The sequence below is a fragment of the Ostrinia nubilalis genome, chromosome 8 (assembly GCF_963855985.1).
Source record: "Ostrinia nubilalis chromosome 8, ilOstNubi1.1, whole genome shotgun sequence".
Taxonomy (NCBI): domain Eukaryota; kingdom Metazoa; phylum Arthropoda; class Insecta; order Lepidoptera; family Crambidae; genus Ostrinia; species Ostrinia nubilalis.
In genome coordinates this window covers 8,986,153-9,012,181 of record NC_087095.1, presented here as the reverse complement: position 1 = coordinate 9,012,181, position 26,029 = coordinate 8,986,153, and the positions used below count along the sequence as shown (strand labels likewise).

The window sequence follows — 26,029 nt, the reverse complement described above, 5'->3', positions numbered from 1 at the left end:
TTGGTTCCGCTTCCGATCAGAAGTCTATAAAATATTAATACAAAAAGTAACGTGTATAAACAGGTGCATTCTACGAGAACACGTTTGGGTGCTTTATTAGCATGTCAGTTCAAACAAGCCTTCGTACTCCTACGGCGCGTGGTCGCTATAGGACAAGGTAGGTTGCCAATCCAATCCACAGTGCCGAGTGAAATCTCCAAGCGCGACTACGTGCCGTGACGTATACTAACCATTAATCCCAAGGTGTGTGCAGTGGTCGTGTTTGTTTTCATGATTGCGTCATTCTTTACGAACTTCTAGATCTTAGATGTAGGTAGGACAGTTATCCGAGACGACTCGCCAATGTTATTAGTCAGTTTGACGTGTAAACTTGCGGTTAGTGTCTCGAAATAATTGAAGATGTTAAAATCTTGTTGGGATTGCATACTTGGGTATGAAATGTTCATTTTTTGTTCAGTTATTAATATAGTGATTAGTTTAACAGTTTTTAATAAGAAACTTGACTAACTTTGGTACAGATGTAAAAAGGGCCAAAATATTGTGAAAATGCTTTATTACTTATTCTGGGTAGAGTAAGTAACCCTAGTTTTTCTAAGTAGGTAACCAATGTCTTCATTTAACCCAATAACTTAACCTTTAACTTCCGTGCTAATAAGTAGATTTTTTATGTGTTTGGTAACTTGGTAATATAACAAAAGTATCGTGAGAAGTGAGAAGAGAAAATTGCGCTCTACTCTGACTCAAGTCTACTGTGAAGTTGGTTGCAGTCTGAGCATGTTTTTATCTCTGTCTAATGTCAATGTCAAATTCTTTGTCGATTGTTGTAAAAAAAATAAAATAATTGTCAAATCAGATTGTGAAAAACTCTATTTTACGCCGACTTCTCTAATTGTAATTAAATTTAATAAAAACAAAACACTGTAAGATGTCCTATTTGCAGCAGTATGTACTTATGATGCGATCGTTATGAAAAACAAAACTGTGACTAATGTAAGAATAGTTTCAACGGTGTGGGATTCAATGTTTAAACCAACTAAAAATAACCTAACGAGATAAGCTTTCTTGAACCATTTATCGTAAATTATAATTATTAACAAACACAAAGTGATAACATGCGATCGAACCGTAAGGCGTTTGATAAATAAATTACGCTGTGAAGTATTTATAAATGTTATTTGGTTGTTAGATATTCTAGAGAGCAGGCGAATGAAGAGTACGGCACACAATTAAACGGAGATAGCCAGAGAGCTCCACCGTGGCCAGTACCAGTCAACCAAAACGAAATCATGTTTCTGTTACCAAGGATACTTCAAAGAAATGACAGAATTAAAATTGCTGGCACCCTAACAAGTGACCCAAGATTGTAAGTATTTTGTTAATCGCTTTATGTGGAGTAGAAATGCATGACTAATAGTTAGTGTGCTCAAAATGTTTAGTAGTAAAAAGAGATGATTAAGAATGTAATATTTTATACCTAAAAATATGAATATATTTTTTCAGGTTATTCTCTAGTTTTTTCTTTGTGTATTAGATGGTTTAATGTTGTCTTAATCTACCCACAAAATTTCATACAACTAAGATTTGGGGTTTCTTAAAAAATTCAAAATGTTTGTTGGAAAAATAGAGACAGCTATTTCATACTTTAACACCGCACTGTATTAATTATTCTTGTTAATATTTTACAGATTCACCATAAACTTAGTAACAGGACAGGATCGACCAGATTACTTGAATATAGCCTTTCAATTGGAGACTTCAATTTCTAATGACCAATTTGCTACTAAAATAATATACAATGGTCAACAAAATATTATACCTGACGACCCTGGCTCAGGAATTGGAGCGATAACTCCTTCAGAAATAATTGAAGGTAAGTCGCAGTATATTATGAGTGAGTACTGCAGTTTTATGTTGTATGTATGTAAAATAGGTTTTGACAAATATCTTGACAGATTTTTATGATTATTTTGTGAATGGTAGGTCAAAAAGTAGGTCAAAGGCTGTTTTTTTTATAAATTGAGATGTTAAGGAAGCCTTCCAAATTTTTTAAAAGTAAAGAGTTAGTTGTAAAGAGCTAAGTAATGTTTAATATCTTGTAACTCTGTGTTCTGAATCTACATAATTAAGACTATGTAAATCACCCCATTTTTTTAACTATTGGTAATATCATTAATCCAAAAAGAAAATATTTTTTACTTACAGGTCCGAGGTTTGATGTTCAAATAACTATAAGGATTTCTGAAGACATCAATCCTTTTCTGGATGTGTCTTTTAACTCGGTACTCATGAAGCAACTTTTTTTGAAACATAATCTCAGTGATATTAGATTCTTGACCATAGATGGTGATGTCCAGAAAATACATCAATTGCATTTTGAATTATCATAATGAAGATTATTCATTAATAATGTAAGTGACATCAGAATTGTATGAATTAAATTATTATATTAATTTAGAGATTTATGCAGTAGTTTATGGTTAGTAATGATGACCCTGATGTAAAATGCACAATAAAAATAACATTGGTATAGTACAGCTTTGCACAAGAAATGTTTAGTTACTTTTTATAATTGTTAAGCTAATATTCTGATAACTGATAAAAGAATATACTTGTTCTTGTAATGTTAGTCTACAATACACATAATTAATTCTTAAAATATGTATAAGTAAACAGTGTAGCTATCGCTTTTTGAGCTACAAGTCATTATAATTGGTTTGACTGGATGATCAGATACATCCATTAATAATGTTGAAAAAGTGTAAACATTAGTCAAAAATGTTAACATTTTTTCCCACCAGACCATAATTTATTATTATTTATTTAATTTTCAGTATTTTAATGCCTATGTAATATAAGTATTAAAAATTGTTGTCCATTTATAGTATTTAAATGATATCCATGTACTTTTATTAAGTGTTATGACGATGTTGTATTAGTTAAAGCAGTTTATTGCTTTTGTTGCCTTATCATAGTGCTAAAAGATAAAACTGAAGTGATTAGTTAGTAGATTCCAAGTAGAAAAGCATTTAAATGAACTATTGCATTTGTTGCTGTAAAATTTAGTCCCTATACATTAAATTGTTAATCTTTCTTACGAATACAAGTGGTTGTTTTATCTTCCTAATGAATGATGAGATAAAAAGAACAGTTGTAGGTTTTGCCATAATGAATTTGAGTCTTGTGATACTACAAATCTTGTCTTATTATTATATTATCATGCCTTTATAAAACTTATAAATTAAGAACGTAGGTTCGTTTTTAATCATAGAGATGCGTATTGTTAAAGTTAATAAGTAATAAACACAACACGATATTTAAAATATTACCCTGTGTGTATTATTTTGTGTATCGTTTTCCTTTGAAATTACAATCAACTAAAATCTTACTAGCCAATGTAAAATAATTTAGGAGGCATACAAGGTGTCTAATATAAGTATAACCCAAAATTTATCAACTATTTGATGTCATTCATTTAAATTATGAGATGCAAGACTATGACCGACAGTAACAAGTTTTATGAAAAGTATTTAGGTTTATTACTACATCTAATTACATCTAATCTTATGGTCCAAAAGTTGGTGTTTTGGGGTCCTATGCAAAAATTTTTTTGAGGTTCAATTGTTAGTGGTTTTAGCAGTTGATATTAGTTCGATATATCCGGCTACGTAACTTAATAACAGTCTTGTAGAGCTGAACACAATTATTCTCCTTTTTACTGGTACAATATCAAGTTGGCAAGGACTTACCCACAGTAGTGTAGCGCACATACGTCTCTTGGTTGTCCATCATGGCGTCTACAGCTTGTTTCTCGCAGTACAGAGCCGTGACCACGGCTATGCTGGGTTGCCGTGACGAACACAACGTTGGCATTTGTTTCACCACCTAACAAACGATATTAGCTCAGTGTATGTGGAATAGTGTATGAGAGATGGACTTTATGAGCATCCAGAAAACCAAAGAAATCCTGGCGTCATTCTTGACAGCTTTGGAGAACACACGTTGTGTCTCAAGATGATAAACAAAATGAATGTATTGTTTTGTGAGGAACCAATCCTTGCTTACATAATTAAAAGTTATTTTGATAGCAGCTACAAGAATTTATATGTATGACAGATGAACTTCTGGCGCGCGCAAAACCTATTTTAGCATAACTATACATTTTAAAATACTTAACGAGTAGCCATTATCATAGTTTACCTAGGGAATTTCTGATGGTGGGTATCCCACTTTTATCTCTCAGAACCAAATGCCATAACTATGTCTATATTATAACCTAAAGTTATAAAAGAATATTACCTGCGTGTCGACACTATGTTGACGGATATACAATCCTTCGGACATGGTGCGCGTTAGGCCCTTTTCCTCCAATGACTCCAGTGCATCTTTGATGTCCGCCTTGGACCATTTTCCCGCGCTAAAACATATTTATTATAATCTCCTTTCTGAGCAATCGTCGTCAAGGGATAGATAAAACTTTATTGTTCAGTCGACAGTTTATCAATTTATATTTTTGTTTTGAAAATCGTAGCTAATAATTAGAGATGAAACGGATAGTTGTTTGGCCGGATATCCGGCGAGCTGCTAGGCCGGATAGCCGGATATCCGGCGGCCGGATAGTTGGCCCATTGTCTCATTGCATGTTGTGACGAGTTTAGCGCCGCACAGCAGGTGCTTCGAACGCGATCAATGGGTCTAGTAGACTAGACATGTCGAAATCGAATCCGTCCGAATAGAATGTTAGATTTTGCCACTTGTCTAGAGGGCAGATCAATTCGGGCGATTACGGCTGCCATCGTGAGTGTGTGATTGAATAGCGAAAATTAAATAATTTTACTTACTGCGTAATCTGATTGAACTGCATCATGTTATCAGACCATCAGTGAAAAAAAGATCGCCTATTTTAATTGGCAATATTTCGACATTAAAAGATATTTACTATTTATATGTATTCGTCATTATAGTGAATAGCCCAGAAAAAGAAAATAGTTTTTTGAAAGGCCTTAATATGGCTTTTTTTTGTAACTTTTTGGACTTTAAATAAAAGCCGTCATTATTATAAGCCATTTTATTGATATTTACCTCAAAGATTGTATTTCATTTTATTATAGGAAATTGTCGTAGTGTTTAAATATCGATAGTGAGTTACTATCCGGTATCCGGCCGGATAATAAATTAAGGCCGGATATCCGGCCTACCGGATAGTTACCGGATATCCGTTTCATCTCTACTAATAATTATAACTGTGCAGACGACACTGTGACGACGTATGTCGTTGTAATATGGCTTATTTAGAAACCAAAATGTATAATCTGATGTCCGTCGTCTGTTATAAGATGCAATCCAGTGTTTAGCTTGGTGTAAGCGGTGGTCGTCTTTAATTTCCCGACAATGACCCGTGTAAGAAACTTTGCTCAACATTTGATTCAGACTCAATAAAATATTCAAACCTAAGCTATGATCTGTAAAAAGGTACTTACGACACGAAGTCTTCAACAGTCAAGGGGTTGGGATAAGCGTTCTCTATCATGTCCAAAACTCTTTGTTCAGATATTATTGGAGTCTGGCTTGCGGCACTATCTTCAATAAAAGCTGCAATCAAAACAATTATGTTTAAACATACCATTTAGGCCTAGAACACACGGTGAAACGCAACTGCAACTTCTAGTTACTTTTGAGTTGCATCTAAGTTTCTGTCATAGATTCTGTTGAGAGACCACACATGACGCGACCAGTTTGAAACCGGTTTGAAACGCGTTGCAATGTGTGGTCTCTCAACGGACGCTATGGCAGAAACTTAGATGCAACTCAAAAGTAACTAGAAGTTGCAGTTTCGTTGCAGATGCGTTTCACCTTGTGTTCTGGGATTTATTGTATTCTTGGTAACAGTGACCAACCTTTAAATAATAAATGTATGTGTTTATATTCACAAGATTGGTTCTACATGGAACAATCAGTTAAAAGTAGAAATTCAGTTTACTTTTTATTACTACTACAACTACTTTAAAGAAATATAGTCATAAGAAGTTACAAAAGTTATAAGTAATAATATAATACTATAAGTTTACTTTATTTACTTTTTACTTGTTCTAAAATACTAAAACCCAATTCAAAATGGAGTAAGTAAGTATGACCCAATCTCCTTTGGTGAGATTATTATTTTACTTTACTAATGATACTTCTACTCTACTTCAAACAATACGTAAAGTTATCTTGTACTAAACTATATTTGCAGAAATAAAGTTTCTAGCACTAAATGATTGTAAAGAAATGATATTAGATAGATTTATTAGTAAAGTTATTTGATAGAGCTAAATGTTCTGGTGCTAAAGATCTAAACTGAATATTGTACTGATAGTAATCTACTACACATTTAATTTTTCTTTTCAGGGCTACTCCCTATACTAAGTCGTTTCCATATTTTCGGATCTAGATTCGTTTCGCATAAAGCAAGATGCCGAAATGACACAGCGATTTATAGATCCAAAAATAAAAAACAGGAAGTAATGACAGACAATATTTGTTTTGCAAATCTAAATCTACATGAATGAACACTTCCTCAGAGGCCAGTTCAAAATATTTGTTACACATCCCACACATTCTAGTCTACAAAATGGAAATATAAAGTTGTTACGAAATACAAGGCACACTTCAAGAAATCCTAGTTAAGAGTTGTGAGAGATAGACTGTTAAACATAAATAAGAATAACATACTGATTAGAATAAAACGGACATGCACTACAATATAATAAAATACATACACCCATTACAATAGTTGTATACGACACCCTTACTCGTAACTACGCCATTGGTTTCTGTACGATAGAATTAATAAATACATATCTATACAATAAATTAGTAATAATATGTATAAACAGTAAATAAAATATTAAATTACACAAAATAATGGGTTTCTAATATAAAATATAGGCATTTAATATTTATTTTAATTATTTATAATACTGTACCTACTTATAGCATTTAAATAAAAATCTCATAATATTTGTCTGACTTATTTTTAAAATTTCTAGATTTGACTTGCACTGAATTCTGGCAAAAATTGATTCATTGATGAAAACCAGTATTTTAAGACTTAAGTGCCTACATTGAGTTGAGACTGCTTTCAAGACAAATACAACTGAGAAACAGCATTTAGATAAAACATGAAAGTTTAGAATCTCCCAAATCAAGTGGTTTTTTATATGGCCAGATGAAAAAAGGCTGATAAGGAATAAATATAATACCAACCAGGTGGTGGTGTTCTCCTGCCCTCTTGTCTTAGCTCTATTTCCAGGATTTTCAGTTGGTGGTATTTATGCTGCATCAATTTCATGATCTTCTTTATAAATCCAACGTAATCTGAAAACAAGATAATATTTTGACATTAATAATGTTTCCATTAACATTAAATCTTTGGACAATTTGGACAATAAATCTAAATCTTTGGACAATTTCACACAGCGCCAGCTAGCCCCAAAGTAAGCAACTTAATGCTTGTGTTATGGGTGCTAGCTTAACGGATATACTACTTATATACTTTTTTTTTTAAATACATAAATATTATACATAGTCACACCCAGACCCGTCACAGAAATTAAAATTCATCATTTCAATTTCTGCCCGGCCGGGAATCGAACCCGGGACCTCTCGGCATAGTAGTCCGTTCTGAACCACTACACCAAACGGCCGACCATTAACATTATGCTCATTTATATGCTCCATACTTCATAATAATGGTGTAGCATACTTTCTAATTTGGTTGAAAACAGATGCCTTATAAAACATTGTACTGATTATGTTTTATTTACTCTTTATAAGTTTGTCAATTTAGAGTGAGATGTATTGTTTCCAAAAATATGAATTCAAAACTACACATACCTTTAGGGAAGTCTTGTGGGCTCACAAGCTCTCGGAAAAAGGCTTGGGCTTCATGGGATCTTTCACTAGGGGGTGTTTGTGGTTTGAACCAGAATCTGAGGGCCCGCGCTTCTCTGGTGTGTGATCCATTGGCTACAGATACGAGGTACACCCAAAATTCCAATTGAGCATGGCAAGGTTCTGTGACTCCATTTTCTGTAAATACAACATACAATAAGTTTAAGAAAAGTAAGAACTCTAGTCTAAAATCTTCATAATTGATTTCCATATTAAAGAGAAACTGTAAATCTACATAGAACACAAGTACAAGAAATACAAGGCTGAAGATTGAACTCTCAATTAATGCTTAATGAGTTCAATTACAGATAAAGCTGAGACAATGCCATTGTCCTGTAATTAGTCATACACATACATGAATATTATCTGCTTCATTAATAATGTTACATAGAGCCTATTTGATAGTAACTTTGTAAGAGGTAATCTTTGGCATTAATGATCAAATTATTATTTTTTATCTGATCATAAGTCACATTAAGCTAATTATTATTCAGTAAAACAGTATACAACTAAAGTAGAACTATATTTTATTTATATTCAATATAATAATATCTAGTTACTTTAAACATTCAAAATCTAACAAGACTTGGTTAAGCTTTCAACTTTTAATCAATATTAAACATTCATTTTAGGTTAACATCCAGAATATAATACTGAATTTCAAATAAACATGGTCAACTGATAAGGCCGTCCTTGACTATATAAATGTATTTGTGTAGGTTCTAATTCTATAATAAACATAATAAATGCATTTGATTAACTTATAAATCATAGTTACCATAAACTTTTTCCTTATTTATAATTAGTCCCGTGTGGTCACCGCCAGCAACATGGGTTTTATCGCTGGCCTCAGCTTCGACTGCCTTCCTTTCGACCACAAGGATGGTGGACGTTTCTGTTTTACATTTCGGCGTCATTACCACCTTTTCTTCAACAGGGTCTGCCATTTTTCTTTACTACTGAGAAAAACGAACCAAAATTAGGAACCTTCCCGAATTCCCGAGCACTGTTGATGACTCACACCACACCTTATTTTCATCTAAAGGAATTATTAGCACAGACGTGAAACTGCATCGTATGCGCTTGTAACTTGTATAAATAGAACTGAGTCAGCGCAGTTTGGTTGTTAGATCGAACCTATACAAGGTAATCTTGTCCATTCTAATACAACTGAACACAAAATACATAAATGCATACAGTATCCGATAGCCTTCACCTGATTAGTTTTGAGACTTTTCTTGATGAAATAAACCAGACACAAATATTTTCAGAAATTACAGGATACCTTTGTACAAATAAACGAATACAAGACAATCACCTTTGGTAAATAAATATTATAAATAAATACAAGTATCTCGCTGCTCTACACCGATCCAAGGGACCTCACAGATGTGACAATGACATTGACATTGACATATAACTATTTTAGAAAAAAATAAATAGCAGAGATATTATAATTTCATGGAACTACTACTATAGGTGTACCAGAATCTCATGGCAAATAGGGAAAATAAACTTTGTTGAGAGCAATACTGGGGAAATTGGAATAAACGATCTTGATACTGTTTAATTTTTTACTTTTATGACTAATATTAATGAACATGAAGTACGAATATACATTTTAGGTAGGTATGTGTATGAAGAATGTTGTTATAATACATCAGGTTTTTAACATAGGAAAGGGTCTTGGAAATTAAATAAATCGTCTGTGAGAAAAGAAATGTCTGAGAAATTAATTATTTAAATTGCCTACATATTTTCGCGTGGAACTGAAACATAGGCGGTGCCGTTCTTTTTGTATATGGCCAGGTCTGGGATATTTAAAAAAAAGGTTACAAAATTTTACTAACAAAGAATCTTGAGTGACCCTAGCTGAAAAATTAAAAACTGCTAGATTTTAAAAAAGTGAACTGGCTGGATCAGGGGTGATTTACTGTTTGTACTCCGAATGACTGTGTGAATACACCGATCAAAATGGCGTGAATAGTTATGCGCAACTTTAGGGCCCTGTAACTTATTTATTTGTAGAGATATTTTCATGATTATTTCACAATTATTATTAGTTCTACTTATATTTATTTCAAGTTTATTTCAAAGAAAAAAATTGGAAACTTCTCCATTATTCAATCTTGCTTTATGAAATCTTTTTCAATTTTCTTTACATGGTCATAACATCTGCACCAATTTGTGAGATATACCTGAAAACCCCGATAAAGCAGCTATTAAGTAAGAATAATATAAAAAAACACAACCCTCCTTCTGACACAGTTGGGTAATAAACTAAATGTATCAAAACATTTCAGTCCAACTTACTGTCAACTCGACGACGTGCTTTAGAATCAAAGATCGACTTTGAATTATGCCTTATTTTACAATTCACATTGAAAACAATATGCCTTGCTTGAACTTTTTCGACTTTTTCACAAAAATAACAAATAGTCAAGAAGAGATTACAAAAATTTTGCAGCGGCTGACAGATTTCATAATTTTCTTTGACAGGTGTCAATTAAACCATAGACAATTGCCATATGAAAAACACACTTTTCCAATATTTTTGTTTGCCATGAGATTCTGGTACACCTATACTATATACTAATACTACATATAGCCTGACCAGGAACATAAAAACCCTCGCCATGTTGCGGAAAATTAATGGTACTAATTTCTTTTAATGGCAACAGTAACTGGAAACTTCATTTACATGTCACCTTGCATGTCAGTCTATTGTTGTCAAAGTGTAAACAAACTTTATTTTAAATGTGCGCAATTGATTTTGTGAATTAAATTGCTAAAATCTTTTTATAGTCGTGGAAGAAAAGTGGTTCACAATGTGTTAAAGTATTTGTCGAAGAGAAATACTAAGGGTTCGGACAATATTTTTATTGAATAATGTTTCCGACAAAGGTTGTCAAATTGACTGACATGTTTATCGTATAGTACAGTCAACTATGAAAATTAGCTGTGGTTTGTTTCAACTACCTATTTTAAAGTTTTTTGTCACTTTGTAAGTGTTGAATTTTATGGAATTGGGAAAGAAGTACCGAGTTTGAAGCGTTCATGAGCAGACATTGTAGTTGAATATTCAAGTTCAGAATTTGATTATTGATGAATAATAATAAAATCCTACTTGCTCGATTGATGGTTTCATTTAATTTATTTAAACCAGTTTACCTTTAATATAATACGTTTTTGTTAATTTATGAAAATATTAAATAAGCCTATAATCCTGAATCGGTAGCGCATTTTCTTACATAACTTTTCAATTCCTATCATTGGAGGTCCGAAAATATTTCTCATACAATTTGATACCATAATGATCATTCTTCATAAAAACTTTAAAACCTACATATTTAAAAACATAATAATTGATATTCATAATATAACTAATCATACACTTAGTTTTTACTAATATTTGTTTTCATATATTTTTCTATACTAATGATCAAAACTCATAATCATTCGAATAAATAACTATAATATTCATAAATGTGATGTATCCTAATATATGTTTTCATAAATTTATTACTCATAAGTGTATTTATCCATATTATTGAAAATCATAATGTCTATATTCGTATTAAATCGTATTTTAATATTAAATTAATTTGAAATGGTCCAAAACAGGCAATATTTTGTGCCACAAAACTAACGTGACAGAAACGAATCGCTGCAAAACCGACTCCACGTAGTCTTGTCTGCCCTACCCCTAGAGTGTAATTTAAAAGCCGGAGGCGTGGAGGGAGGGCAGCCCTCGCCCGCTGTAACGAGGCTCATGCGCCCGGGCGAGCTGGAGCGGCTGAGGCTGGTCGCCGAGGCGCCGAAGGCGCCGATGGCGGTCCAAAAAGCCGAAGCTGCGGAAGCAAGCGTGGGTGCCTGAGCCTCGTTACGCAAGGGCGGAAGGGCTGCACATCCCGCAGCGCCGGAGACGAGGAGATACCAATGCATGCTGCATGCTTGCTTTCATGCTGCATGCTCTGCATGCTTATCTACTCTATTAAATTATATATGATTTTTTTAAAGATACGAGTATGTCTGTTATAAAGTAAATTATTCTGAACAACAACATTATGAGTTGAAGTATGTTCTTAGTAACAACATTATTAATTAAAACAATATGATCAATGAATGTTATGAAGAAATAAGATCTGAAAATAAAAATTATGTATTTTAAATGGTTCTTGGTAGTAACAGTATTGATAAAAAAATTATGATTACTAACTGTTATGAGCTCCGATGGTAGTAATAAAAATGTATGAATAAAAAAAGTATGAAAAATAAAATTATGAAGAGAGATTATTATGAACACAAATCGGTAGTAAGACAAAGAATAGGATTTAGAATTTTATGTGAGCCAATATAGAACCTCCTGAATCCTGATACATAAAGTTAGCCTATTAATTTAATACAGGTACGACTGTACCCAGTGTTGCACTATCAAATGCAATTGAAGCGCCTCTATGCCAGGGTTTTTATGTTCCTGGTCAGGCTATACAAAAAAAACGTTTAAGCGAAGGCATTTCGAAATTACAATCACATTTTGCCAGGACGTCAGCATGCTGTGCTGTGTCAGCTGTGTGGCCAGCGAATACCGATACAAAAACAACCTTTGTCTTGCATTGTTGAACGCCTCAACTCCTTATCCCGCTGCGCGACATATACCTTGATTTTTTAGAATCCAGCAGAGATGTAAACAAACACTTTCATACACAATTACACCAAAATCACTTACGTGTTCATAATATCATACACAATATTTAACAAGCCCATGAAACCAACTTTATTTTCACGTTTATACAAGTTTGAAATCAATCTTTGAAACAAATTATTTTAGCAAAATACGTGGACGATGAAAATTTGTGAAACTTGTCAAATTGACTTGACGTTTAAAATCATGTGTTATCTCCATATTGTCTATGACTTGTCTCTGACACATCAGTGCTGTAACCTGTGAGTCATAGACTATAATTTGTAAATTTAATCGATATTATTTTAAGTATTCACTTATTCCGATTACTGATTAATTTTAAATAAAAAATATACGATACTTTGTTTAGTTTTCCAGCGATAACTTCGACAATATTGGAGATAACGTAAAATTAATTTTCTACTTTTAGTGTATACTTTTTCGGAGTCAGTTCCAAATGCTGCGTGATTGGTGGATTTTGACATATCTGTCAATGTCATGTCAAAAATAACCACAATCATGCAGCATTTGGACCTCGCGTCTAGGTATTGCCATCTGGCGGATTTTTCAATCGCGAAAACCCTCATTGATAGCATCTTAAATTACCTCCCTAGCGGAATAGAGCAACAAAGAACTGAGCGAGCGAGATGTCACTAGTAGCAACACTGTCAAACAGCACTTTTTGCAACTATTTGAAGTTTAATAACTTTACGGATATCATTGATTGTTTTACTGTCCAGTGTGTTTTTTGATTACATCTGTGCATACAGTTTGTTTCCTGTTCTCGAAAATTTCATAATCAGTTCACATTCAATGTTGCGACTTTGTTGCATATTTTTAGTATTTTGACGATCACCCGGCGATGATACGCAAGTACTACAATAATTTCACTTCGCGATTAACGAGAGGTTTTGTCTCATCACTAGTTCACAGACTAAAAATATTTTTATGTCAGTTGGCCATGTTTGATGACATTTCTGCTGATTTCTAAAAAATTAGACTGTAGACAAAAAAACATCTTGTTTTGTTTTTCGGTCTGAGTACTCAACATGAAGCTATAGATAAAAATGGAGGCCACACTCCAAATACCTACTTGAAGCACAACCTATGTATCACTATCTCGCTCTCTGTGGGCAGACTCTCTCTTTCTAAGTAAATTTATTTTATTTATTTATTTGTTCAACTTCTGATTTGGTTAGTGAATTGGCTATTTCGAAGAATTTACTAGGAGATTTAAATAAGGAGATAGCAATACTACAGTCCACACTAAAAAGAGAGGTCGGCCCACAGAGAGCGAGATAGAGATAAGTAGGTATTTGACTCAAGTTTTTGTTCCAAGTCTGGCCTCCATTTTTATCTTTAGCTTCATGGTACTCAATCTTCTATCTAAAAAAAAATAGCGCATGCTGTCAGTGTCAAAAAGTCAGCCAAGCACCAAGCAATGTCATGACAACGGGCGAAGTTCAACAAAACGAAAATAAAAAATCGAAGTTTCGAAATGCAATTTTGCTTTAAGGTTTAATTGGAGAGAAAAATGATAGTGTTCAATATTTGGTCTGTTTTACAATGGTATCTAAGGCCTCTAATAAAATGGTTTCTGCGAAAAACTACACGATTATGTGAGTTACAACGAATATGTTACGGCGAGAAAGCTGGTGCAGCGAGGGCATGTGGTGTAGAAAGATCTCTGATGTTATCACGCACACAATGTGTTAAAGAAGTTGTTTCATACTTGGATACAGTTGTTTATGAACGACGGTTCGTGCCGCAGAATTTCAGAGAAATCCTCGATCCTTCAATATCGGTCGTGATGAGAGTAAAGAAAATAAACCCTAAACTTCATGGCTCCTTCGTAGTTTCCTTGAGACAATGCATGGAACAAATCTGGAGCTATAGGTATTTAATGGATGAAGTAGAAGATATTCGTCGAATACAGTTTGATAGTGCAAACACTGAACATGAAGAAAAATTGATCAGATTGTGGGAATTGTTGGTACCAAATGATAAACTCGAAAAACGAGTAACTAAACAATGGCAGCACATAGGATTTCAGGTACCTAATTGAAATCAATTGTTTCTCTCATTTTCACTTAAAGATCATCATCATCATCATCATCATCATCATTTCAGCCACAGGACGTCCACTGCTGAACATAGGCCTCCCCCAATGACTTCCACATCGCACGGTTGGTAGCGGCCTGCATCCAGCGCCTTCCCGCTACCTTTATCAGGTCGTCGGTCCACCTTGATCAGCAAGCTGAAGTGGCAGTGGGCAGGGCACATAGTACGCAGAACTGACGGCCGATGGGGCAGCAAGGTTCTGGAATGGAGGCCACGTACCGGAAAACGCAGCGTGGGACGTCCACCCACTTAAAGATAATGCTTAAATTAATGCTGAATTCATAATCTTTTTGTTTCTTTCAGGGTGATGATCCTAAAACCGACTTTAGAGGCATGGGTATTCTGGGCCTTGAGAATCTATTGTTCTTTGCAACTGAATATCCACAGGCGTCAAGTCATGTTTTAAGCCATTCACTACATCCAAAGTATGGATACACCTTTGCTATTGTGGGAATCAACCTGACATCAATGGCTTACTACCTTTTAAAGGATGGTTCTGCTAAGACTTACATGTTTAATGCTAAAAGACAACTACCTAATATTAATTTATTCCATAGGTTCTATTGCTACCTATTCTATGAATTTGATAAGATGTGGATAGAATCAAAACCTCAAGATATTATGGAATTTTCAATAATTTTCAAAAAGTTTGAGAATGCAATCAGAACTGAGCTTGCAGACCCTTCAACAGTCTTTAGAATAAATATTGAAATTGATACTGTATAGATAAGTTTCATGTTATCAACAAGTTAACATGAAAACAATTTCTAAGCATTTATTTATTAATAGATTTAGTACTCTTCTGGTAAATATTTCAGTATTTGCTACTGGTCAGCTTTGGCACAAGCACTTGAATGTGTAGATTTGATTTAACACATTTTAACCTAATAATTTCCAAATGTATCACTGTAGGTTCAGTTTTTAATGTAATTTGTATTGTCTTAATCACTACAAAGTTGGTGTTCAATGCATGTGTGTGTGTAGCTTACAGGTATTAGGGGAAAATCATGTTATAATAATCTGATACTCAGGCAGGGTTCATTGTTAATTTTCTTAGTGGTTTCATGTCATTTGATGTTGTGTGAAATAGATGAATGTACCTCATTCTTTTCTTCTTTAGCATAATTTATTATATTTAGATGTGATGATGTTGATGTCTGTATGAAGTAAATAATATGTAACTGACAATGAGATTAGTTATATCAAGGGATCTAAATAAAATATATTAAATTAATATTTTAAAAGCTGTGACCAATTTAAGTACCTACTTTAGTTTTTTAAGTTGCAGAGGCAAACACTGTGTGGTAAATGTAGAAAAAAAACTTGTTTTTACATTTATTTATTTTATAATAAATATTTAAATAACATGGATTGTTTTATTATTATTTATTTATTTATAATCTGCTTGAAGGCTCACAGAAAGTCCAACCATAAAGTTAATATTCCTTCAGAAGGAGGAATATTAAGAGTCCAACGCACAACAAGTTATACAATACATAGATATTTATGAAATAATCAAAAAAACCTCAACACAATATTTAAAGAGATCATTTCTTACATTTCTCAAATAATATTTAACTCTTTTTTTGGACGGAATTGCCTAAATATTTTGATAGATCAAACCAAGTTTTATTCACCATGTGAAAACAATACACAATATAACTTAAATACAACAGTCCAAAATATATAAAAAATCAAGTCTGTACAGCATATAAATAAAGTAACTATAAAAATATCAAAATGTAAATGCATGAGCAAAAGTTTTAAATAATGCTAATAGAATCTATGTTCTATAACTATTTATAGCATAGCATTATTTACTTTTCTTGTCTTTTTTAGTTTCTTTGACTGGTTTAGTTTTGCCAGCCTTTACCAGGGCTATAAGAGCTGTTATGGCTACGAGGCCAAATCCAGCCACACCAATTTGCCAGATCCAGGGATGTTTCGCTAGTATTTCCAGTCCAAAAGTGACCCAAAATCTTATCATTTCTACACACCAATCTACGACATCATCACTGAAAAGAAAATAAAAAAAATTGTTAGGTATTCACAAATAGAAAAATATTGAAGGTACCAACAATATTTGAAATTTAATTATAAAAATACTTACAATGGAGATGGCACAAGTGGAACATTATCACTTTTAGCATTTTTGTACCAGTCTTGAGCAAATGACACAAATGATTTTATATCATTCTTCGGTAGATCATATTTGTACATCTTGCCATGTCTGAAGCTGAAATAATAATGAATAAAACAATAGCTATACATTTCAGTAATTTCATCTTTTGAATTAATAATACAGGTGTTACTATGCTAGTAATGCTATTTTATACTTACAATAAGAATGTGGGCAACTTGGTTACTTTAAATCTTTTGGCTGTGTTGATTCCTGCCAAATTGGCATCTACACGGGCCACATTGATGCGGCCACGTAATGTCGCTCCTACTCCTTCCCATACAGCGTGAAGTCTCTGGCACTCAACGCATGATGCCCCATAACTGAAAATAATAACAAAAAGAATTAACTAAATGTTTAATTTTGTATTAAGACTGAAAATAAAAAATATTTTTGCACTTGGTGCTTATTTCAAACCAAACTTGTCTTATTCTTTATTATTTTAGATCTTTAAAAGCTTGTAATAGTTTGAATAACATACTTACAACATAACAAACCAGTCACCAGTGGTAGCACCAGTAGCGGCTTGAGTCATATGTTCAAATATCTTATCGGTCATTTCTTTCACTGCCGGTGATTGATTTGCCTCAAGGAAAGTGTATATGGCAGTTTCATCAGCCTCACCTAAAAATATGACAATAATTTAGTACATAACAAACAGAATTACTTTGCACTTTTAACTTTTAGTTATATACATCTACTTTATCACATATTTACCATTGTATAACATTGGTATCCCATGTCGGAAGAATACAATAGCTGGTTCTTTGGTTGGGCTGTAAAGCTTCACTAAATGGCTATTGCTTGCTTTTACAGTAAATGCATTCAGATGTTTCTCGAAGTCTTCGTGCAAACTTTCAATGTGCTCCTCAAATTTTGTACACAATGGACAGTTTGATTTTGCTGTAAATGTACAATACAACAATATAGGTTGCGAGTCCCGTTTACAAGGGTTTCAATACATTATGGTGAATGATTCCATTACTAAGATACGCAAATGTATGATTTAAAGAATAAAATGATACACTTACTGAAGAAAACAATAAGTTTTTCATGATCTTTGATCAACTGCAAAATATCATCATCACTCACACTCTGTAAGACACTCTCAGATATTGTGATACAACTTATCAATACTAGAAAATAAACGACTTTCATTTTGTTTATTATAATACAATCAGAAGTATTTTCATGAAAAGAAATCAATTTATTTATTTCCAATCGGCAATAAAATTCGGCAAGTGTGTAAACTTCAAAAACTTCTTGACAGCTGTCTGTCTTGTTGTCACTTTATACACCACAGATAAAACAGCAGGTAATGCAAAGATAGTATAACTAGTAGATGGAGGGTGAGTCGTATTGCAATCGAATCATATCGTATCGTAAAATACTTCCTTCGTAGCACGAAGCTAAAGATAAAATGGAGGCCACACTTCGACTACCTACTTGAAGCACAACCTATGTATCACTATCTCGCTCTCTGTGGGCAGACTCTCTCTTTATAAATAAACAAAAAATCCTGTAAAAATTAGGTCCTGTAAAAAATCTCAAACGAAATTAACTGCATAGTAAACAAAATAGTAGGTAAACAACCGCCATGATGGGCCGGATTGGGCCGATGTTGCCACATGGTACCGATTCCTCAGGAATTGGGATTGTAATTCCCTGATTCGCCAACACATTAAGCCTAAACGGCCGACAATTTTGTGATTTTTAATTTAACTAGGTAATCGTAGTTCAAATATTTAACTATTTATTTGTCTAACTTCTGATTTGGTTAGTGAATTGGCTATTTCGAAGAATTTACTAGGAGATTTAAATAAGGAGATAGCAATACTACAGTCCACACTAAAAAGAGAGGTCGGCCCACAGAGACCGAGATAGAGATAAGTAGGTATTTGACTCAAGTTTTTGTTCCAAGTGTGGCCTCCATTTTTATCTTTAGCTTCATGCTTCGTAGGCTGTTTATTTAAAAAAAAAGGAGGTTGGCGCGGCGCGGCGCGGTAAATGCGGGATTCGAAAAGAGACGAAAAACGGGGTTTGTTTGTTTCTAATTTCTAAATTAGTTTATAGTGGTGAATATGGAATAGTCCTACCTGGTACTACCTGCGTAAGTTTAGTGCCATAAATACACATCGGCCATACTAATCGAAGAAAAACATGGAAAAGTGAGAATTAAAGGAAGGCATTCCCCATCAAAGTCCCGTCCAAGAAAGGTAGGTACGCGAGTGATTGTTGTTGTTGTTGTTTCAGCCAAATGACGTCCACTGCTGGACAAAGGCCTCCCCCAAGGTTTTCCACAATGAACGGTCCTGCGCTGCCCGCATCCAGGCTCTTCCCGCGACCTTTACCAGATCGTCGGTCCACCTAGTAGGAGGCCTGCCCACGCTACGTCTTCCAGCCCGTGATTACAGCGAGTGATTGTAAAATAAGGTATTTTGCCTTTCTGACTTTATTATACCTACTTATTAAGTAGGTACTGTTCATCATCATCATTTCAGCTACAGGCGTTCGCTGCCTCCCCCAATGACTTCGACATCGCACAATATGTAATAATGTTATTTCACTAATATGTACGGTCAACAGCACGTCAACGTAAACACTGTGGTATCTTACGTAGTTGCGATAGGGGCGACTTTGCAACGAAAATGTATAGCTTGATGTGCTGTCGACTGAATTAAAGTAGGTACTACCATACGTAAAATACCAGTAGGTACCTACTTACCTAGTGGTATTTTAAGCTTTCTTAGAGTGATACTACATAAAATAGGAATGAATGCATTAAGTATTATTCTTTTTATACTTAATTTTAAATATCCATTTTATTACTTACCTTAAAACCAGCACATTATTATTTTATACACGTTCATCAGCACTACTAGTAGTATAGTCAATAATACACACAATAGTTTGAATTTGTGTTTTATTTGATGAAAATTTAATTCATAAATTTTACAATAAAATTATTTACATTGCCACTAAGTATAAATACGAACGGGCGGCCATAGCTGACAGGTTTATTTACAAAGGCTATGCGAGTTGGTGTTCTTCCATTAATTTTCCCATAAATTTTCTCATGTATAAAACATATTATGCACATGTTGTTTCTAATAGTTTTAAACAATAATAAATGAGTAGCTTGAAAACATGGTGTTGTTCTAACAACAAAATTTTTGTTAAATGCAAAAGTGCAAACTCATAAACTTTTCTAAGCAAAACGAATTTCTATGAGAAAAGCTGAGGAAAATATTATACGTGTTGTATTGTATACGTACCTATTTAATATTGCGGAGTAGGTACCTACCTACTTAATTAGTAAGTGATAGCGTTTCAGATCAAATTTGATCACAATAATTATTATATCAATATGCTTAGGTTTATTCTAAAAATTATGTTATAAGTAATTTTACATGACGGATTTAATATGTTTCTTAGAAAATTTTAATACGTAAGTAAGTGTACAATGTACACACATCCTTACGTAGGTATGTACTTAAATTACGATCTAAGATTGTAAGTAGGTACATAATTGATTTGTAAATTAATTTGGATCATGCAAGGATGGATCCAACATAAGGTTTAACCACAAGATTTTAGAAGTAGAGGCATCGCTAATAAGGCCATGATAAATAAACTTTTGTTTAGGTAACTTACCTACTTATTTAGTTTATCCGTTGATCACATAACTTTATTTTATTATTTATTTATTTTTAAATAAAAATAAACTCATTTACGTATATTTAAATAAACAAGAAAACGTTTAACCCAAACACGAGAACTGAAATATTTTGAAAGATAATATAATAATAATTTCCTAATGCTAACCGAAAGACACCGATTAAGCTAAAGCATACTAAAACTGGTGCATTGAGAGCAAGACGTGTGTAGAAAAGTAATCCAGTGGAAAACTATTTTTCTTTTTTGTACCTAACTTTGTATAGGTACATAGCTACATAGCCTTTTATTTTTTGTTGAGACAAAAATAAAAAGTCCCCCCCACCAGACATTTAAAATAATATCGATTTCGATTACACTACTTACCGTTTAGAAGGATGGACAACAACTCAAAACAAAGTTTTTAGCGTGAGTGCTTTCCTAGAGATAGTTTCGATAAGTTATGTATACCTACTTAATAGCAAAGTTTTGAAGGCATTTCTAGATGAAAATTCATGCCTACCAGTGACGTAGTGACTATACAATATTGTTAATTAAGTACCTTATACAAATACTATCCATTCAAATTTTCGCTGAATGGATTATCTTTGTGTTTTATCTCACTAATGTCTTTTCGTGCTTCGATTTATTAATAAATTACCTAACTAATTTTATTTCTAAATAAGGGATCGCTTTTTTAACATAAGTTAAAATTACGCGTGAATATAAATGGGCACTTCGGCAGTATGTTTCATGCATCTATTTTACAATAATGTAAAAATAGGTGGCTATTTGATGCAAAATAATGATGATAAATGTATGAGTTATGTCATGAGTATGCTACAATGTGATTACACAGTTTTTTTATTTAAAGCCACAGATATGGTTAGGTGATTAAAATTGAAAACATGTATGAAATTGCTTTAGAACGGTATTATGAAACAGCACCCAAGTTTGAATCGAAATCAATAGCCTCTGAACTCTGAAAATATGCATTGAAATTCTTGTCAACCAACCATGCACTATCGTATCTATGCTTGCGTTTGACCAGTTGGACTTTGAGATTTATAATAGGGACCTGAGTATAGAATACAAATTAACTTGGCTTGTTATCTATTTTAATCTTATAATTAACGCTGAAGTAAACTGCAACAATATTTGCAGAAATCAGAATGACACTACATGTATTATTGTTTTTATGGTACAGCACGCCTATGATACAATACATTTTCCTAACGTTTATATTATATTAATAAATATTGTATTTTACATATTATTTGATATATACTTTACCTATATTAAAGCGGCTCATTCAGCCTACTCTCTCATATTGGGCGAAGCTTCCAATTAGGTATTTACTAGTTGTATGAGTGATATTTTATATTCAAAAAGGTAGGTAACTTTAATCGTAGTCGGTTATTTTTATAAAAGAGAGAAAATGTATATAAAATATATTTTGGATTTGATAAATCAGTCGAACTATGATAGACTTAATATTTTTTCTGAAAATAATAGAAAAATAATTTGCGTAGTTCTTTGCTTCGAACTCACATATAAGAAAATGGACTGATTTTTGTGGATTTTGTTTGGGTTGTCGATGACAAGGTGCTTAGGTACTTATCTATCACACGTTGGTATTTATTTTTTCAAACATTATTCAAGACAATACCTACACTGTCCGAGAAAGAATTTGCCTTTTTCACAAAAAAAACTGTAAATCAAAATTTCAGGTAATTTTTTCGTTACATAGACAATTTTCTGATTTTCTTTTTATTTTAAATTATTTTATTCACAATGTTACCTACGTAATAACTCGACAGGCATTATTGGTTCCTCCTCAACTAGAAAATTGCAGTAAAAATGAATCTCTTGGCGATTTGGTATACCTAGTCAAGATACCCTACATAACATTGAGTAAAAACTAATACGGAAACCACAAAATCATATCGTGTAGTAAGTAATTTGTTAATTTTATTTGATCTAAAATAAATTTAACAGTAAAACACATATAAGTATTAGCAGCGAATATAAATTATCTAATGCACATGTTACAGATTCAAAAAAATAAGCACCGATATTTTATTAGCTTGGCTACATGAATCTTTGATGAAGAATGCTTGCTTAATAGCGATGTGGCTATTGACAATTATTGATACCTATATCAGGCTTACAGTATGCTCCTCATTACATTGTGAACCTACGCGATTTATTTTTATCTTGGTCTTCCATTCACACACATTTTGATGTTTACTTAATAACGACAATAATTAAGACCTGGACAAAATCAATGGTTTATTTAAAACACTACATAATATTAGGTATTATTTTCTTCGATATTCCACACAACAAACACTTTGGTATGCTTTGCTTGTACTTGTATGTACTTATATTGAGATATTGGTATAGGTATAACGTTAATATAATAAAATTACATATTCAACAAATATAATAACATAGTACAAATCTAGTCAGCATAGAATACATAATAAAGTAGCTTTGCTTAACAGGTTTAAATTGCGTAATTTAAATAGGTACAAGATTGTATCTTATAAAGCGAATGATATGTAATTTTTCTTACATATTAAATAGTAAGTATAAAAACTTTGCAAATTTAAATTAGTATCACCACGAGCCAAAGACTCTGTGTTTCGAGCCTATTCTTTAAGGAATGGTAGTATTAGGTCCTCTTATAACATTTATAAATTTTAACGGGTTAACGTAATTAATCGATAAAGATCATTTTTATTAGATCATTTATGCTTTAGGATATTATGAGAACAAAAATATACTTTGAAAATTACATAATATTTTGAACCGAGCATAGAAGCCGACGCGACGCAAAATGTAGAGTCTTTCGTATTTGAATAGTATTATTTGCGTTGTGAATAATTTAAAGATTATGCTTAATAATCGATACTGGATAAAATTGCTCGTTTTCTGATTCATCGATTTGAATAAGTACCTATTTGTGAATTTACAAGTAGACCACTAAATGTTTCATTAATTAACTTTTTCAATGCCTGTTCATTAGGATAACACAAATAACTGCACTACTTAACGAACGACAATCTTATTAATTTTAGAAATTATAAAGAAGAAGAGATTTCGTTCTAAATTTTAGAAATTAAAATTGTTGTCACACGCATTAGCTCGTTGCCTACGTCGTAATATTATTATGCATTACAGTAGCATAAACAGTTTCTAGATAAGTTTAATAAAAGAAGCATCAGACATTTTTGATTGATTGTCATCAATCGCGACAATGCCAATGTTTAGATCAAACTTGAAATCATGATTCATATTTAAAAATTTTGATCATGCGTTAACTACTCGTCATATATTAAATATAGATAATTTGAATTCAAAGCACAGCCAAAACGCGTTTTTCTTACAAATTATTTTATAATATTAAGTTATAAAATCTATTTTCCAAAACAGTTGACTCGTTGGTCCACGTCTTTAACAAGCAAAAGGCATTGTGTCGATGGTACCTATTAAAATTGAACTGGCTTATGAAATACTATAAATAATTTATCATTCATCAAGAGATTAAATTATTGGCCTCCTTAAAAAGCATGGACATGGATAGGAACGTAGTTATGTATTACGAAAGAAAAAAATGCCTTTGCCTTAATAATTCAAACGCAGTCAAATCTTTTACAGTTTTGTAAGAGTCAAGAGGTACGCACATAATGTACAAGAAAAAAAAACATTTTGAAAATCAAAATGCCTAATTGTTACACTGTTCTTTCTACAGTCAATAAGAAATTAGTAAGTACAAAGTACAATATTTCACACATTACATTTCACGTTACCGAAAGGGTTCAAATTTACTTAGTGCGTATTGAGAAGTGTAATTATTTAATACCAATACAATATTTACAGCTGGCGTCACACGTTCTGTTCTTATTAGTTAATATTCGTTCGGGCAAAAAATATAACATCGAATATACAAGGCATGTTCATGGTTTATATGAAATAAATTATAGTTACATGGACTTAGTTTGAAAATTACAAGAAGTTTTATGTCATGACTAATAATAATTTACTTTAATTTAAAGATAAGTAACGACTTGAGCTTTAATCTAACTATGCAACTACGTCTAGTAGATTGTCTATACATGAACATTAAACTTATCCACTCAAACCGATAATGCCGCAAAAACAATATCTAGTCATAAATCATCTATACTTTATCATCCCTACTTATAAAGCAACTTTAAACTTTAATTTATTATCACAACTTATGTGGGTGTATATGAATAAATAATATAAGTAGCATAACTAATTAAAGTGATTAACTCTAATAAATCCTAAGTAAATATAAGTTATCATGTCTTTTACTAACTTATAGCTATACAATAAAAACTTAAAGCAATAAAGTACAATTGGACTGTCTTTAGGTTTGAAATAGATTTCTTTCGCTCAAGATCTTAACGTTACGTTTCACAAATTTCATGAAACCAACCCTCCATATAATATGCTCACGCCCAAGATCTAATAACATGAATACAAGTCATTTTCATACAATTAAGTTATTGATCCCTCTTTAGCCTATCATAAGTTTTGTGTACACAAAAAATATTACCTACCTTGCACATTCGTCAGCAGGTATATTACAAACATCCACATAATACGAATTTATCGAAAACTATTTCAAAACCTGTAGAAATTCATCACTCGACCGACTTTCATCAACACTTATCGTAAGCCGCATATAGCGATATCTGCTTGTTCCTTACAACTAACTTAAATACGATCACTTTACGGTAATAATCACAATTCGTACGAATGTTGTCACTCATCGAAAACATTGGTGTGGAACAGTTCGGCCTCATGCAAGCCCGTGACGCGATAAGACAAAATTGTAACAGACAGTTCGTTGGGGAAGCGGCCTGAAGAGCTGAGGCGCGGAGGCTGCATTAAGAGAACGCTTTGTAGTGGATGAAGAAGAAGATCAAAAACACGGCGTAGGCAGTGGGGAAGGTGATGCGCGCGATCACGTCTATGGTCTTCGCTACGCGGATCGGGTGCGGTGGTTCTTTTTTGCGAACCTGGACGAAACATGGCTGAAAGAGATTAATTTGCAAATGAATGATGATACGGAAAGCCAATTGTGGGGTAATATTAGCCGTGTGATTCTCTACATGTGGTACGGTTCTACTTTCTACAAATGGTGTGTTTTTTGTTTTGTATCTCACTCACATAATGTAGGTGCAATGCACTTACTATACGTTGTCTACGCGAGGGATGGTTAAGATAAGTACCTAATGTTTGTGTAAGATTTTAAATGATGTCGTTGTATTTTCAGAATTTTTTCATTTATACAGAATGATTCTTAGCTTGAAACTAAAATAAATTTTGTATGGGGCAAAACATAACATGCGGTATTTTGTGTAGTTATCAAGAGTGTGGGCATCTCGCCAAAACTGGTTTTGGGAGCCTTGATAGAACTAATG

At 32.9% G+C, this 26,029-nt stretch overlaps 5 protein-coding genes across 16 annotated transcripts in view; 2 read left to right on the top strand and 3 right to left on the bottom strand.

Annotated features, from left to right (window-relative positions):
• The window catches only part of LOC135073887 (uncharacterized), a 52,107-nt gene extending 42,782 nt beyond the window's left edge, over window positions 1-9,325 (bottom strand). The window contains exons 1-7 of one of the 6 annotated variants that reach the window (XM_063968124.1): window positions 9,251-9,325; window positions 8,711-8,888; window positions 7,876-8,070; window positions 7,246-7,356; window positions 5,478-5,589; window positions 4,297-4,414; window positions 3,747-3,882 (exon numbers count right to left, since the gene is read on the bottom strand). In XM_063968124.1, the coding sequence (XP_063824194.1) occupies window positions 3,747-3,882; window positions 4,297-4,414; window positions 5,478-5,589; window positions 7,246-7,356; window positions 7,876-8,070; window positions 8,711-8,879 (841 nt within the window). In that variant the 5' untranslated portion in view covers window positions 8,880-8,888; window positions 9,251-9,325. The other 5 variants (XM_063968128.1, XM_063968127.1, XM_063968123.1 and 2 more) reach the window with 5 other exon arrangements.
• LOC135073900 (uncharacterized) lies at window positions 17-3,325 on the top strand. Of its 3 annotated transcripts, none has more exons than XM_063968148.1 (4): window positions 17-157; window positions 1,187-1,363; window positions 1,686-1,870; window positions 2,203-3,325. In XM_063968148.1, exons 1-4 carry the CDS (start codon window positions 102-104, stop codon window positions 2,385-2,387), a joined length of 603 nt encoding a protein of 200 aa, XP_063824218.1. In that variant the 5' UTR covers window positions 17-101; the 3' UTR covers window positions 2,388-3,325. The 3 variants fall into 3 exon arrangements, with proteins under 3 accessions (XP_063824218.1, XP_063824219.1, XP_063824220.1); XM_063968149.1 differs by lacking the exon at window positions 17-157 and adding an exon at window positions 177-431; XM_063968150.1 differs by lacking the exon at window positions 17-157 and adding an exon at window positions 834-942.
• Window positions 9,326-14,014: 4,689 nt separating the features above from the next.
• On the top strand, window positions 14,015-16,108 carry LOC135073867 (ELMO domain-containing protein 2). Its single transcript, XM_063968090.1, has 2 exons — window positions 14,015-14,669; window positions 15,041-16,108. Exons 1-2 carry the CDS (start codon window positions 14,151-14,153, stop codon window positions 15,461-15,463), a joined length of 942 nt encoding a protein of 313 aa, XP_063824160.1. The 5' UTR covers window positions 14,015-14,150; the 3' UTR covers window positions 15,464-16,108.
• LOC135073866 (thioredoxin domain-containing protein) lies at window positions 16,061-18,195 on the bottom strand. The gene is made up of 6 exons (XM_063968089.1): window positions 17,948-18,195; window positions 17,634-17,819; window positions 17,402-17,540; window positions 17,078-17,239; window positions 16,848-16,973; window positions 16,061-16,752 (listed from the first exon to the last, which is right to left on the bottom strand). The coding sequence occupies exons 1-6, from the start codon at window positions 18,072-18,074 to the stop codon at window positions 16,551-16,553; spliced, it is 942 nt and encodes a 313-aa protein (XP_063824159.1). The 5' UTR covers window positions 18,075-18,195; the 3' UTR covers window positions 16,061-16,550.
• A 1,630-nt stretch (window positions 18,196-19,825) lies between these two features.
• Window positions 19,826-26,029, bottom strand: part of LOC135073884 (glutamate-gated chloride channel) — a 92,419-nt gene continuing 86,215 nt past the window's right edge. For 4 of the 5 annotated variants that reach the window (XM_063968117.1, XM_063968118.1, XM_063968120.1 and 1 more), the window contains one exon: window positions 19,826-25,639. In XM_063968117.1, coding sequence (XP_063824187.1) covers window positions 25,493-25,639 — 147 coding nt within the window. In that variant the 3' untranslated portion in view covers window positions 19,826-25,492. The remainder of the gene's footprint in view (window positions 25,640-26,029) is intronic. The other variant, XM_063968121.1, reaches the window with a different exon arrangement.